Source organism: Hydra vulgaris, chromosome 08, assembly GCF_038396675.1.
Source record: "Hydra vulgaris chromosome 08, alternate assembly HydraT2T_AEP".
Classification (NCBI taxonomy): Eukaryota; Metazoa; Cnidaria; class Hydrozoa; order Anthoathecata; family Hydridae; genus Hydra; species Hydra vulgaris.
The window spans coordinates 8,185,555-8,202,246 of record NC_088927.1 but is presented as its reverse complement, the minus strand read 5'-3'; the positions used below and the strand labels follow the sequence as shown (position 1 = coordinate 8,202,246).

General features: G+C 28.3%; 1 protein-coding gene across 1 annotated transcript; it reads right to left on the bottom strand.

The window, feature by feature from the left end:
* Positions 1-530: 530 nt before the first annotated feature.
* Positions 531-2,024, bottom strand: LOC136083589 (uncharacterized). The gene is made up of 2 exons (XM_065803005.1): positions 1,633-2,024; positions 531-1,531 (listed from the first exon to the last, which is right to left on the bottom strand). The coding sequence occupies exons 1-2, from the start codon at positions 1,874-1,876 to the stop codon at positions 531-533; spliced, it is 1,245 nt and encodes a 414-aa protein (XP_065659077.1). The 5' UTR covers positions 1,877-2,024.
* Between the last annotated feature and the right edge of the window lie 14,668 nt (positions 2,025-16,692).

Genomic DNA, 16,692 nt, shown 5'->3' with positions numbered 1-16,692 from the left:
TTATAATTTTTATACTGTGATGCAGCTCCATCACTAAAATAGATAATGTGTTCAAATGTTTGTAATTGCTTAAGTTTATCAATAACATTACCGATAAAGCAATGAACAGCATCTGTTCCATGTTTCAGATGATCTGATATAACACAATAACTTTGACTATCAAGTTTTCCATCTTTTATAAAATACGCAACAAAGGGGTGCACAGTTGCTTGGCTGTTATTCCAGTGAAAACCTTGCACTGCATCCTGTATTAGAAAACTATAGTTTTCTGAAAAGTCAAGAAGAACCAAAGCTTGATTTTCTTTTAAATTAGTTTTCAAATGTTGGTAGTAGGTGGCTTGACTTTTTGATATAAAATGATGCACTTGTAAACTATCTAACTGTTCATAAACCATTTCAATAAATTCATCTAAAGGTAGAGTTGCTGGTACTAAAGTACATTGGTAATTTGATTTTTGCCATTGATAAAAGTTAACTTCACTAATTTCTTTTTCTGTAAACAAAGTGTCAATGTAGTCTAACAAAACCTTTTAAGCAGGACATTTATCGCAGCTATGCAGCATACAATCTCTATTTTCGATGCTACAAACCATTAATTTTAATAAGATTTTGTAATCAGAAATTCCAGGAATTTTCTGTACAAGGAGCTTTACATTTTGATGGTACTGGCAAACACAAACTGCATGCAGACCAGAAGCACCACCCACAGGAATGCACCACTTGGGCCTTAGCTCACAAAATTTTGAAAATCCAACTTTAAGATAATTATATTTCTTTTTAAACTCAATATGTAGCTCTTTCATATTGACTAGTAGAAGGCGCTTTTTGATATGTTGCTTTTTACTATCTACTTTAACTGAAACAAACTCTTTTTTTCCTGGACAAACCCTTGAATATTCATCGCATTCGTAGAAATGAACAACCTCTGTAATTACATCTTCGCTTAGTTTTCTACCCAATTTTGGAGAAGGTTTTGATAGTATTCCACTTTTTTTACTTAATTTTCTGGCTTGTACTACAGATCTTTTTGAAGTAAAAAAAAACTTCTGAGTTTTCTCTATTGACCAACTGTCTGGAGTGAGTGTAAGAAGTGTGATTTTTTCAGAATTTGACAATGTTTTTTCAAATTTTGACTTAATTTGAGTCATAATATTGTCTAAATCTGTGTTTGTTTTTTTCAAACATTTTTTTGAGGGTGATTCAATTCCACAAAGTGCAGCTATTTCTAAACCTAGCACATTGGCAACAGCCTTTTGTGTATGAGCTCTTACGCTATCAATTTTACGCTTTCCATATGCAACTCTATCTTTTTTTGAAACAAGTTTTAGAGGTGAGCATCCAAAACTTGCAATACTTGAATTAAGATCTTCTTTTAATGTATGGTTGTCAACATAAATTTCTTTTTCTTGGAGTTCATTTTCTTTTGTATTATGTTTGCAATTCAGAACTTTTCTGCAACTAGTGCAAATTTTTTGACCAGGTATTAAACCAAAATCTTTGGCATATGAAAGACTGATAACTCTAAGAGAATCTAAAAAATAACGGAAATAATTATTAAATATTTTTTTTTTTATTTATTTAGTGTTATTAAGGTATTTTTATTAAATTAAGATATTAAATATTGAAACTTACTTTTCACATTTTTTGCGTGCTTGTTCAACGGATTACAACAATACCTGCGATGTTCATTCTCATACCTCGACAAGTAAACTTTCTCGTGATAGCTACAAATAAAATCTATGGGATTTATTTTGCTTCTCAAAGAAATAAGCTCTTGGTTTAGTTTAGACAGTTCTTGGTAGCGTTTACTTTTATTAGATAGATAGCACTGTTCATTTAATGCTTTACCAATACAGCAAGTAGAAAACTCAGGCATATTACTTATTATTAATTAGTTCTAAAATACAACAATTTATTTGGTTTTATTAGTACTTTTTAGATTGACATACTAGTAATATAGAATTAAATGAAACAATAACTAAACTTTTAAAAAGTAATAATTTTTTATGGAAAATTTACCTGACTTTTAGAGACTACCAATTGGGGGTTATAAATAAGCGCCCATTAATTTTTTTGGTTTTTATTAATTAACAGTCTTTAATTGATGCGTATAAAAAATTTTATAAAAAAAAAAAAGTGCCATCTTAGGTAACAGATGCTTTGCATCACAGATCAATTTTACGAAAATCTCGATCTGACTCATTTTGGAGACCTATAACTTTTGAATGCAGCTCTTTAATCAACTGATTTTTTTAAAAATGTTTATCTACCACATGTAGATCAGCAGGCAATTTGATTTGTATTAACTTTGTAACTAGTTTTTAAGATTAAGGTCTTTAAAATCACAAAAAAACTTATTCTTAAAACAAAAAAATCAACTTTAGCCTGCCATTATGGAAAAAGTTAAGATGCCAGAAATAATATTTTTTTCTTTTTTCAAAGTATCCACAGCACACTTGCTATCTTATAATAATTGAAGTATAAAACTAACTTGTTCAAAAGTTATTGGCTGTTAAAAATGATGAAAAAACCCTTTTTTCTTGTAGAGTGAAATTTTATGCAAAATAGCCCACTACTTAAATAGCGTTTTCTCAAGAACCATATTAGATATTGATCTAAAATTTTCAAAACATGCTTTTAACATATATATATGTACAAAATCAAAAAATTTCAATAAAATCTGAGATGGTCCATGAGGGACCTCATTAAAATTTGCACCACTTGGCATGGAATGACCCTTTTGTATTTAGTATTTTAAATACTTTCTTAAAAGTATTTTTATTTTAAATACTTTTGAAGTATTTGTATTTGTATTTAAAATACTTTTTTGTTCCAGTATTTGTATTTGTAATTTAAATACTTTTATAAAGTATTTTACCCAGCACTGCAAATAAGTCAAACAAAGTTACTTGTTAATTTATATGTTGCAGCACATTGTACAATACAATGAAAAATGAAATGCTAATACACAGCATAAAAATTACTTTAGAAAAAAAATATTTAAAGAAGTTACTCATTAATAACAAAAGATTATTACTTTTTGTTGTAAATAGCCAATGCATATCCAAAAATTATTGCTGTATTTCCTGATTATGGAAATCTTTGTACAGCTTTTACAAATTTATGTGTCAAGAAACCAAAAATCAATTGTGTCTATTGATTTAAAATTTATTAACACAACCAAATGTATAAAAATGTACAAATAAAGCATATGATCAATATCTAAAAAGAATATATATATATAATTTTTTTCCGTGAATGCAATATGGCTGCCGGCCTTGCTTTAAGTAATAACAGTAACGGAAACCAAATTTTAACTCTTTTATTGTTTACTCTGATTATTTTGCTCTATATTTTTTAATTAAAATGGTAAAGAAACTTGCTGGAATTGATAGACGAAAAAATAATTCACATTTGAAAGCTTGTAATAGTCTTACTGATACCACGCTAGGACTTTATGATTGTTAATGAGCTCTTATGCTATGTCTTCAACAAAGTTGATACTCTGCCATTTGAAGTTTTGGTTAAGATTGTTTCTTGCTTCTTTTCTTACGAAGAAATTGAAATAGCACTTTCAACCCTTTTGTGGATAGATCCTGTTAAAAAGATAACTGAATCCAAGCATTTGTCGAAACATAAAGGTCCTAATAAAAAAATAAAAGATGTCCGAGGTATCTGTAGACTGATGCTTGACATAACTTCTCCTAACGATGCTACCGATATAAAATGTCCTGAATTCCATGCAAAAGATTTGTCACGTCTTCCCTTTGTGGATACTGATCACATGGATGTCACTACTATATCGCAGCAGATACACTGCATGCAGGCTGACATAATAATATGACTATCGAGCTAAAATCTTTTTCGAATCAATTCATGGAGTCGATCAGTAAAAGGTTACATAATTTATTCACTGATCTTGAGAAACCTGTTAAATCCATTAACAAAAAATACAAACAGACCCAAATTCCTATTTATGACGAGCAAACCTAACTTCCTGTCAATGACTGGTCATTCCTTCCAATTGCTAATGTAAAATCAACCATCCTTGATTCCTACTCTCAGTTAATTCTCAATAATAAAAATAACTCAAAAATAATAAAATAAATAATAATAAAAATAACTCAAAAATAACTCAAGTTAATTCTTCATCTAATTTAACTAACAAAATTGAGCTAAATTTGATATCAAAGGACTCAATTACTGATGCGCACGTATTTGTTGATCATGCTAATAACTGTGGTAACAATTTTCATTTATCTGGTCATCCTTTATCTTATGAGACCTCTCAACCAGTATTGGACTCTGTTGATTTTCAAACTGTTACTCATCTAAAGAAAAAGCAAAAGCAAAAAGTACTTATTGGTTCTGGAAAAATTCTAAACAATTTATGCATGTTAAAACCACTTTTTTCGTATGATTGCTCTAAAACTACTTCTATATTTGTCTCTCGTTTATCGCTAACTGTCTCTGCTGAAGAATTAGCTGAATTTATCAACATAGCATTTAAAACTAAAGCTACTTGTTTAAAAATTGTCGCAAGTAAATATCACTCTTCCTTTAAAGTATCTGTCTCTGCTGGAGATGCTGTCAGGCTCTACGACTGTAGCAAATGGCCAGAAAATGCGCTTGTGCGTCGTTTCTTTGAAAATGGCAGTAAGGATTTGTAGCTTTAATTGTCGTGGTGTACAAAGTTCTACACACGAATTAGTACTCTTGTCTGCAACATATGATATCATTTCAGGCCTTGTTACGAGATTTTGCTGCGTAGCGAAAACGCGTAACGCATTTCTAAGTAACTCAACTCATCAAATATATTTTGCATCGTTAGAAGTTATATTGCGTCACTCGCGTCTTTTTAAGTACCGCATTGTAATTAAAGTTATTTTATTAACGCGTTAAAAATCATACAAACAGTTTGTTTTTTTCTCACTATAACAAAAGTTACAAATAAAATCTAAGTTCTTATTTAAAAAATCATTTTTATTATTTTTTTTAAATATGAACTAAATTTTATTTTGAAAAAAATATTTTTTCATGAAATAATGTTTGTTTATTTTCTTATGATTTTACAGTTGGTTTTTGGTTACTTTTTTCTTATTTAATAAATTTTTTAAATAAATTTTTTCAAATTTAAATTTTTTCTTATTTAATAAATTTTTTCTTATTTAATTTGTGAACTCGTTTTAATAATGTTTTTAAACAAGAAAGAGTTTTTTTTGTTGTTTATCAGTTACCGATAACATATTCGTGATCATAATTTATTTTCATAAATTAAACGAACTTCATTAAAACTTTACGTTATTGAATTAACAATAAACAAAATATCTTATTAATAAAATATTTACATCAAAATAAATCGTGCATTTTTTAAACTAATATGACTAAAAATAAATTTTATATTTAAAAGAAATTTATATATTTAATTCCTTAAGATAAAACTTAAAACACTTAATTTTTTTCTAACTAATTTTTAACAACAACAAAAAAATTATTTAACAAACTGTTTCTTTAACAAAAAATCTATTAGTTTACAATTGCAGGTAAATGCTTTTACTTACAACTTTATTTCTTCTGAATAAACGTCACGTTAACGACAATCAAAAGGTAATTTAAATATTCTAAAAGATATAAGTTTTTGCGTAGCGCAAAACTGCTGAACACGTAGGCAAATCGCCTTTTCGCAAGCAAAATGCGAGCTGCGTAACGCTTCTTAACAAGGCCTGTCATCTGTCTCCAAGAGATTTGGTTACTCAATACTGAACTTTTTTACTTGAACAACATTGTACCTAGTTTTTTTTGGCTTTGGAGTGTCTCCATCTGATTCTTCTGCAGGTTTTATTCGTGGCAGACCGTTTGGTGGTGTTGCTATCCTGTGTTGTGATTCTGTCTTCTGCAGAACTCTAGTTGTTACTACTGATAATTCATGGTCTGTTGCTATCCAACTTGTAAATAACTTTTCTGATAAGCTCACAATTATCAATGTCTACATGCCTTGTGATTCATATGAGAATGTTGATAAGTATCTTGAATGCTTTGGTAGTCTTTCAGCTCTTATTTCAGATTTAAATGGTAAATTTGTTATTACTGGTGACTTTAATTGTGATCCAAGATTTCGGTCTCCATGTAGTAGTCTCCTAGTTGATTTTTGTACAGATGAACATCTTGTTACAGCTGATATCTGTTTTCCACATGATTCCTTTACATTTGTTAGTGAAGCATGGGGCACCTCTTCTTGGATTGATCACTGCCTTGTCTCCCAAAGTTCTCTATGCAATGTTAATAACTTTGAAATAATTCAGTCAACTAGTTCATCTGATCATTTACCTTTAGCGTTTGATATCTCGTTTAAAATTAATATATCTTCTTCCTATACTGCTTACCCTACTTCGACAATATCTCCTAAAATAATTTTTAATGCTTTGTCGACCATTATGATAAAGGAGTATACTTCCACTGTGTCTAACTTAGTGTCTTCAATTAACAGGGGTTAGTTTGAAGTAATTAACTGTAATAATGTACATTGTAACTCAAATGAGCATGTTAAGCAGGTTAACCACCTGTATAATATCCTGAATGAATGTCTTACTCAATCTTCATCTCAGTGTCTTAATTATTCTAAATCAAGTATAAATAGAAAACAACCTATGACAGGTTGGACAGATTATGTAAAAGATGCTCATAAGGCTGCTAAAGTTGCGTTCTGCTTATGGCGTAGCTATAATAAACCAAAATTTAGCCCAATCTTCAATCTTTTTAAAAATTCAAGAGCCTTTTTTAAATATGCCATTCATTTCTGAAGAAAAAAAAAAGAAGGTACTATAAAAGGCGAAAAGCTGGCAAACAGTTTAGCAAATAAGAACTACACCAGTTTCTGGTCTATCGTGACTTCTATTCGCAGCGATAAATGTAGTCTTCCACCTTCTATTGACTCTGCCTCAGGTCCTGATAATGTATGCCACATGTGGTATAATAACTATTCCACCCTGTTCAACTCAGTCAAGCCAACATGCAATATAAATGACAACTTTATAGTTAAACACTGTAACCTTCTTAAAGATAATGCCTATCTTGTTACTCCTGATGAAATACAATCTATCATAAATCGTATGTGCTGTGGAAAAGCAGCTGACCATTTTGGACTTCAGTTGGAGCATTATCTCTATGCTAGCCCAAATTACTTTAATATTTTGTCTTTGTGTTTTTCCTCCATGCTTTGCCATGGATACATGCCTATTGGTGCTTCACACTCTGTTATTTCTCCTGTGGTTAAAGATGAGAATGGTGACATCTCCGATTCTGCTAATTATTGTCCAATTGCTTTGGTGACAATTTTCTCCAAGATTTTGGAACATATATTTGTCTCACGCATTAATGAAAGTTTCACTGGGACTCCCAACCAATTCGGATTTAAGAAAAACTGTAGCACTTTTATGCCTGTACTTATTTTAAAAGATATTTTAATTTTTTACCTATAACATGGCTCAAATATGCATGTGGCATTTATTAACATTAGTAAAGCCTTTGATAAAGTTCACTTTGATAGACTATTTACGAAACTATCTAAAATTATCTCTGGTGTAACTTTACGCTTACTCATTGTCTGGTATGTTGGTCAAATAGCGCAGATCCTTTGGGGTGGAATATTATCCAAAACATTTAATATCAGTAATGGAGTGCGACAAGGAGGTGTACTGTCTCCTCTTCTATTTAATATATATATTAACGATCTTAGTGTTTTACTCAATAAAACTACTGTAGGCTGTTGCTTGGGTCCTTCTCTTGTTAGCCATCTTCTTTATGCTGATGATATTGTCCTGTGTGCACCCTCAGCCAAAGGTCTCAAGATCTTATTTGATTTATACTCCAGTTATGGTGTGAATCATGGTATAGTTTATAACAATATTAAGTCTCAAATAATATTTTTTGAAATTTATAAACCCCTTATAAATAGCCCTCGTTTCACATTATCTGGCATGGTTGTCACATACACAAGTCAATATAAATACCTGGGTCATTTGATCTCAAACGATATGCAGGATGACTAAGATATTTTAAAACACGTGCGCTCTATGTATGCTAAAGCTAATCTCATCTGTAGAAAGTTCAGCTCTACACAAATACAAACAACGATCATGTTATTTAATGCCTTTTGCAGCCCAATCTATAGATATCAGCTGTGGTATCTTTGGAGAAAAGACTCATTCCATCGCCTATGTGTTTCATATAATAATGCACTTCACTTGATATTAAATAAGCCACCATGGAACAGTGCAAGTGAATTATTTGTGAAACATGGTGCCCATTCACTTAATGTTGTTATTCGCAAGCAACAATACTCCTCACTGTTACTGCTGCAGAATAGTGAGAACCTCGTCATAAAAGCTTTTGTTAACTCAGACAGGTTCTTGCAGTCTCCACTGATGTTTAAATGGAGAGCTGAGTTATATTTATAACACTTTGATTTCTTATCTTTATTTTATTTTATTCATTTTTTTTTTCTTGGGTTTTTTTTATATTCAAGTGCGTTAGTCTTTGTTTTATTCTAATCCACTTTATTTTACCCATTGTATATTTATTATATTGGGCCTTGATCCTGTCAATAAATTTTGATTTATATATATATATATATATATATATATATATATATATATATATATATATATATATATATATATATAACACATATTGTATGTGTGTGCATATATTTTATATATATATATATATATATATATATATATATATGTATTCCACAAGAGCTAGAAGAAGCAACCCTTCATATTATTAAGCAAAAAATGGCAAAATCTGGACAAAAAACAATTGAATTTAAAAGTGGAGGGCCTCAAGTACGCCTTCTTTATATCTTTATAAAAATAAATAATTTTTTTTTTTAAATAAATAAACATTAATCTGCTTTCTTTCTATTTTTTAGCTGATGATTTTTACACATGCACCAAAGGCTTATGTCAATAATGCTAAGGCAGCAGAATCAACATTAAAACTGTGTAATACAAATGTTGCAAAGCATGTTGAGACTTTGGCTGGCAATTTAAATGATGCAGTTGCGAGTCAAACTAGTAAATTGCTAAATTCATTATCACAAGACACAAGGCAGTCCATACTAGAAAATACAGGACTAAACCACTCTGAAATAAGTGCAAGTGTGATGGTTGCAATGAAAACAGATATGGGAGTTCCATGGGAAAAACTTAAAAATATGTTTAGGTAAATGTTTTTAGATATATATATATATAATGTTATTTTTTCAGATGGCTTAAGACATAATATTCACACTGCGGCAAATGTAACACAGAGAGAAGTAGCTGAAAATTGTCTGGCAATGACATTATTGTTGAAAATTTTTCTTATTTGAAAAAGATAAGAAAGATAAGTTCGACATTAAGGAAGCTCCATGGGGTTATATTTCTGATTTACCCAAGCATATTTTTAGACATCTTGAAGAGTTAGAGAAATAAGATATTTTGCATAGAACTGAAAAAAAAAGATATTATATATAACTTATGTAATAATAATGTAATAATTAATATAATTATGTAATAACATATGTAATAATAGATTATTATAATAATAATATTATAATATTAATAATAGTATATATATATATATATATATATATATATATATATATATATATATATATATATATATATATATATATATATCACCTATTTATCATGCAGAAAAAAGCAGTCAGGGTTATTGAATTTCTACCAAACAATGCACATACATTTACATCTTTTAACACACTACAAATTTTAAAACTGCGTGATATGATCAAAATTGAAAATTGTTTATTTAATCACAGCTGCCTAAATAAAAAGCCACCTCCTATATTTAATAAATGGTTTACTCTACGCAGTACAATTAGCTGTCAACTTATAAGAAATTCTTGCAGAGGTGCACTGAGTGTGCAAAAATATAATACAAAATCCTACGGCAAACATTCCTTTAAATACTCTGCATTAATGGACTGGAATCAAATTCAAAATAAATTAAAATCAATCCCTTTTAGCAACATTAAAAAACATGTTCTCAAAACCAAATTAAAATACTACTTGCTACATCAAGATAAATCCAAACAGTTCTGAAAATACTATTGTTTTTAACATATTTGAATCAAAAGACCTCAGAGTTAATATCAAGGTAGCTATGTCGAGATTTGAAAAACAAATAGAAGCGCTAGGTTTTCAAAATGGCCCCGAGGCAGCCAATACCTGACTACAAATTCTTGCCTTTTTCTTTTAACCTCACTAAAATACTATTAGTATTTAATAGTTGGTAGATTTTTACTTAGATATTGCTGTTTATTCTGTTATGCAGCAGCAAAGGAAATGAAGGTTTGCATAAAAGAAAGATCAGGCATAGAATCACGTTCTATTGAAAATCTACAAGCTGATTTCAAAAGATTTATGAAAGATGGTGACATCAAGAAAAATGTCAAGTTTTACAATAATGTTATAGCAGAGTTAATTCTGAGAATACCTTTAAACCAGATTAAATTTTGTTTCATATTTTAATAGTTTACATTATAGAATAAATAGAATAGAATTGTATTGATTCTATTTTTAAATTATAAATTTAACTTGTTCTTTCATATATGAATAATTAATTGTCTTTACCAAGTCTGCATATTGCTCTTGGTGTTTATCTCAAGTTTTTTAACATGTTTGAGGAAGAAGCCCATGAAGTTGACATTATGATGGTAGCATCATTAAAAATTATAATTAGCATTTTATCTCAACCATATCAAGATTTTATTTTAAAACAGCTACAAATTTTAAATCTTTAACTTTTCTAATTGTTTCAACATATTCTCCTCAAAAAATACTATGACAATAGTTGAATTAACACAACTAGGTACGTTTCACATAATCATTTTGTAAACAAAATAATTACTATTTTGCATATTTATTTTGCATTTGCTTAACATTGTATTGTCTCTTTATTGCTTATTTTGTTGTATTGTATTGAATTAAACATTTAACAGTTCTCATATAAGTGTCAAAATCTAATTACTTAATTAAAATAGTAACAGTTATATTTAAAAAACCTTGCATACTGGTTTTATTGACAACTCTGAAGCAGATTGTGTATATCTAGACAAAAACTAACAAAGAAATAATTATAGATAAGGGGCCATCCATATATTACGTATGCACCAAGGGGAGGCAATGTCCCCTTGGTGCGTATGTAATTCACAAGATTATAATAAGATTAAAACTATGCTTTAAAACAATTAAAACATTGTTTTAAAGTGTGGTTATTATGTGTAAAATCTTTTGAAATTTTAATTCATAAATTGAAGTTTTTCAAAATAAAACTTTTGTAATGCAGAAGCTTGTACTATTTTTGGTGTCAATTTTGTCTATACGCATTATAAATTATGTGTATAGACAAAATTAAATGTGTATAGACAGATTTAAACCCTGCCTCCCCTTGTTGCACCACCCACATTTTATAACATCCTTCCCCCCCCCCCCCCCCCTCACAATGCAAATATTATAATTCATAATAGTAACTAAAGTTAAGGGGGTGATATCTCCATGCATAAGTGGAGGTTAAAGTTAGAGGATAAAGTTGGGGGGAGGGAGGATGTTATAAAATGTATGTGGTTTAATAGGGGTAGGCGGGGTCTAAATCTAGAGATTTTTGCATACATAATTTCTGGATGGCCCCTAAGATATCAAGATAATTTGTGAAATAATAAATTGTAACCTTTTTCTTCTTCTGTCTAACTATTTAATAAATGTGTTTTTGTTTACAGAATCATATGTTGCTGATTTAATGCAATTTTATCGCGCTGAATGGCCTCTTGCTTCAGTGCTACCTAAGCTACACATGATGGAAGATCATGCGATACTATTTTTGCAAAAATGGGGTGCTGGATTTTGGATTCTGTGGTGAACAAGGAGGTGAATCAATTCATCATGAGTTCAACAAACTAAAGGTTATATACCAATTTATTCTTTCACCAACAATGCGGTTAAAAAGCATCCTTAAATCTCACCATGTGAAAACTAATCCTAAAAATAGAGCACTTAGATATGAAATTAAAAAAAGAAAAAAAAAACGATTTTTATGTAACTTTTAAACTATTACATGTAAATTTTATATATAAAAAAAGTCAAAAATAATTTAAAAGAGATATTTATTTTAAACTTTATATTAAATATAAGTTTTATATATTTTAGACAACATTTTTGTTTTAATAGTTTTATATAAATAAAAATAGTTGAAAAAAGAAAATATAACTAATTTAAAAGAGCATATTTATTCAGAACTTTATATGAAAAAATAAACTATTATATATTTCAGAAAGTTTATTTTTATGCTTATACTTCATATAAATTGTCATTTCTTGTGAGTATTATTTTCGTGGTTTTTTTCAACGTAGAAAAAAATTGTATTTTAATAAAATAGTTATTAATAAGATTTAAAGTTAGGAAATAAGTTAGGATAGAGGATATAAAAATTAAATGTAAATCTGTTACAAATTATGTAAGAAAGTTAATTATATTAATTTATAAAAAATTATAATTATTCAAAATTAATAAATTTGGGCATAATAACAAAATGTATTCAAAATATTTTATTAGCCATTTTATATTGCTAATAATTAACATAATTTAAAGAACTTACCACCAAAAAATATTGTCTTTTGTACTAAATAGTCAAATCCAGACAAAAAAAAATTGATTTTATTCCCAAAAAGTTAATTACCATAAGCTTTGTACAAATTTTTTCAATTTGTGTGTCAACGAATCAACAATCAATAAACAAATGTCAATTGAGTTTGTATCTATTGACACAACAAAATGTATATACACTAAACCATATTACCGCCATCTGAAAGAAAAAAAAAGAATTTATATATATATATATATATATATATATATATATATATATATAATCAGATGTTGATACTAATTGAGTAACCCACTATTCACATAATAAAAATATTGAATATTAAATTTGACTTAATTAAGAAACAATAAAAGTAATAATAACAAAATACAATTTCTTATATTAGGACATATGCCCTAACATAATAAAATATTTTTGCTATTATTTTTTTCGATATAAAAGTATGGCTTTACTGTTGAGACTATGTACATAGTCTCAACAGTAAAGGTATACTTTTATATCGAAAAAATCTTGAAGCATCTTCCAATAAAATATTAGTAATAGAGAACATCTTTATCTGAAGTTTAAAAAAAAAAAAAATTTAATTCCGACAGATTTTTAGAAAAGTTAATTTGAAAAATAAAAATTGAGTAAACTATAAATGAAGTTTAAGCTCGCTAAGACCATTTTAATTCTATTTCAACAATGTTATTACGAAATAAGATTTATTATTATACTGATATACGTCAAAAATAAGGATACAACATTAAATTTAAAAGAAAATATTAACAAATTAACGGTTGTTATATAAAATACACTATGTAGTTAAGATTTGCAGCCATTTTAATAGTTCAAAGTTTTTCCTAATATTGCTCCAAACTTAGCTGAAAAAAATTCCATCAAGTTCATCATCATATAATTCTTATTTAAAACATATTGATAAGGTCATGGACGAATCTAAACTAGATATTAATGAGTTGTAATGTGCTCTAGATAATCTTAAAAGCAACACAAGTGTAGGTTTTGATAATATTAGCATAAATGTTGTTAAATCAGTTTTTCATATTATAGAAACCTCTTTACATCACATTTTTAATCTTTCTCTTCAATCTTTTTCAATGTTTTACAATTACTTAAAAGCTATTTAAGCAACTGTAAACAGTTTGTTTATAGTAATTTAACTGACCCATCCAATCCAATTGAATATAACCTGTGGTATTCCCCTGGGTTCTATACTTAAGACCATTCTCTTTCTCATTTACACCAATGATTTACATAAAGCTTCAAGCTTGATCACTGTCATGTTTGCAGATGACACTAACCTCTCTTTATCTGGTAATAATATTACAACATTTCAAAATATGAATATCGAATTAAAAAAAAAGTTTTCACTTAATGTTCAAAAAACTAATTGAATACTTTTTCATCCAGATTCTAAAAAAAAACTTTGGCCTTGCGATTTACCATTACTTTTCATTTTCAAAACTCTAATAAAAAAGTAATTAGTACAAACTTTTTGGGTATCTGTATCAATGAAAACTTAATTGGAAATATCACACAGAATTCTTGTGTAATCAAGTTGCTAAAAGTATATTGTATAAAGCTAGTAGTATAAGGGCTTTAAATAAACGCAGTTTAATTCAATTATATTACTCCTTAATCCATTGTCATGTAAACTATGCAAATATTGCTTGGTATAGTGCTGAAAAATTCAAACTTAGCCCACTTTATCGTCAACAAAAGCATATTGCTTGTCTTATTAATTTTAAAGATAGATTTACTCATGTCAAGCCTAACTTATTTGAAATGAAAATTCTTGATATATATCATCTAAATGTTTTTAATTTCCTTTGTTTATGTACAAATGTAAAACTTACTCCAACCCGGTTTCTTTACATAATTTATGGACCTTAAAAGATAAGAATAAAAAAAAACTTAAGAAATGATAAGTTAATTTGTCAACCATTTTTTCAAACTAATTTTGGAAAATTAAGCATTTCATTTCGTGGAGCTTCTCTTTGAAATAAAATAGTTTTAAAACATTTTTGTTTTTTCTTTGGAGTGGAATTACCTCTCGTTCAAAAAAAAGGCTTTAGGAAATCATTTTGTCTGTTGATGATATATTTTGTATTTTTAAACATTGAATAATTTACTTTTTTATTTTTTATGCAGTAATGTAACTGAATATGGATATGAATGCATTTAAATTTTTCTTGTGCTTTATACACTTGACCATGTATGTATAGATTTGATTTTTATGAGATTAAAATTTAAATTTACAAGCGGTTCTCGATGAAGACTCGATAGTCTTCTGCGAGTGTCCGCTTTCTTTTTATTTATTAAATCAAATCCTTTTACATTTTTTCTTTATTTATATTTACAAGTTGTAAAAGGATTTTTTAATCTTAACGATTTAATTTATTTGTATAACGACTTTTATACTTTATATATATTTTGAGTTTCAAGTTTTTTATCAGCTGTTCACTGTGACAAGATCTTATAGTTTTCTTTGAGTATCCACGTTCTTTATTTACTTTCTATTTATTTAATTTTACTTTAAAAAAACTTATTCAGCTAATCACGCTTCGATCGAGTTAGGAACTCATGTAACTAATGCCTCCAATAATGACCATTTGGAGTCTTTATTGATCCGTCAAAAGCCTTTAACACAGTCAACCATGTGAAAAACTTGAACATTATGGAATAAAAAACAATAATTTACTATGACTTAAAGAATACTTATCAGACAGGCAGTTATACATTCAATATGGAAATGTTAAAACGACAAAAAGTATAGTAAAATGTGGAATTCCTCAAGGCTCAATCTTAGGACCGTTACTGTTTTCTCTTAATATAAACGGTTTATCTCTTACCTCACACTTTTTAATGTTTATTTTGTTTGCAGATGACCAGAAATTGCAGCAATGTTTCTAGAATATAACAATGAGATGGCAATTATATTGACACAGCAAGAACAAATGGTTATCGACATTTTAAGTGCAAACACCAAGATATTCAATGAAAGACTAGAAAAAGTTGAACAAAAAGTTAATGATAATTCTAACGAAATAAAGTTATTAGTTAATGATGTATAAGATGTTAAATTGAGCTTGAATTTCTACGAGGAGTGCGATAAAAATATTTCTAGCATCAACGAACGACGAAACGAAAAATCAAGAAAAGAAACATCATTTAGTGAATCAAGGAAAAACAAAGAATATCTGAAGATAGATCCAGAAGAAAAAACCTGAGAATTGATGGGTTGTTGGAAAATGAAAAAGAAAGCTGGAGTGAAACAGAAAAAAAAACTCAATCGCTTTTTGCAAATAAGTTAGGGTTAACTGGAATAGATGTAGAGCGGGCTCATCGAACAGGATTAAAAAGAACGACGCTACAGAACATTTGTTATTAATTTGCTGAGGTATAAAGACAAGATAAAAATTCTGAAAGAATCATTTAAGCTTAAAGGAACTAACTTGTATATGAACGAAAACTTTTGCAGTGAAACTGAGGATATAAGAAAGAATTTACTGGCGGAAATGAAGAAAAGGCGATCCGATGGTGAAAATATTTATCTTAGGTATGATAAAGTTATTACTTCAAAAAACTCTTTATTTAAATTTAGTAATAATAAATCAAATCAAAATTAAAAAGTTATATATATTTTAAATGAATATCTAAAGGTATACATATATATACATTTTTTTTTTAAATGGCGGAAAATAATATTTTGAACGTTTTTGATATATCTATTAGAGAAAACACGCCACTTTTAACAAATGACTTTGTCCCTGACGTGAATTATTTTAATAACTTTTCAATAGATACTGTTTATTTTAATATAAGTGATGCCTTAAGTTGTTTAAACTCTCCATTACCCAATTTTTCATTATTTCATTTGAACATCAGTAGTATGAGTAAAAATTTTGAATCCCTAAAAATAACTTTAAAAAACTTAAACTACATTTTTAGTGTAATCTGTCTAACGGAAATTTGATGTCAAAATGATGATGAGTTAAATTTTAATTTTTTTTTAACCAGGTTATA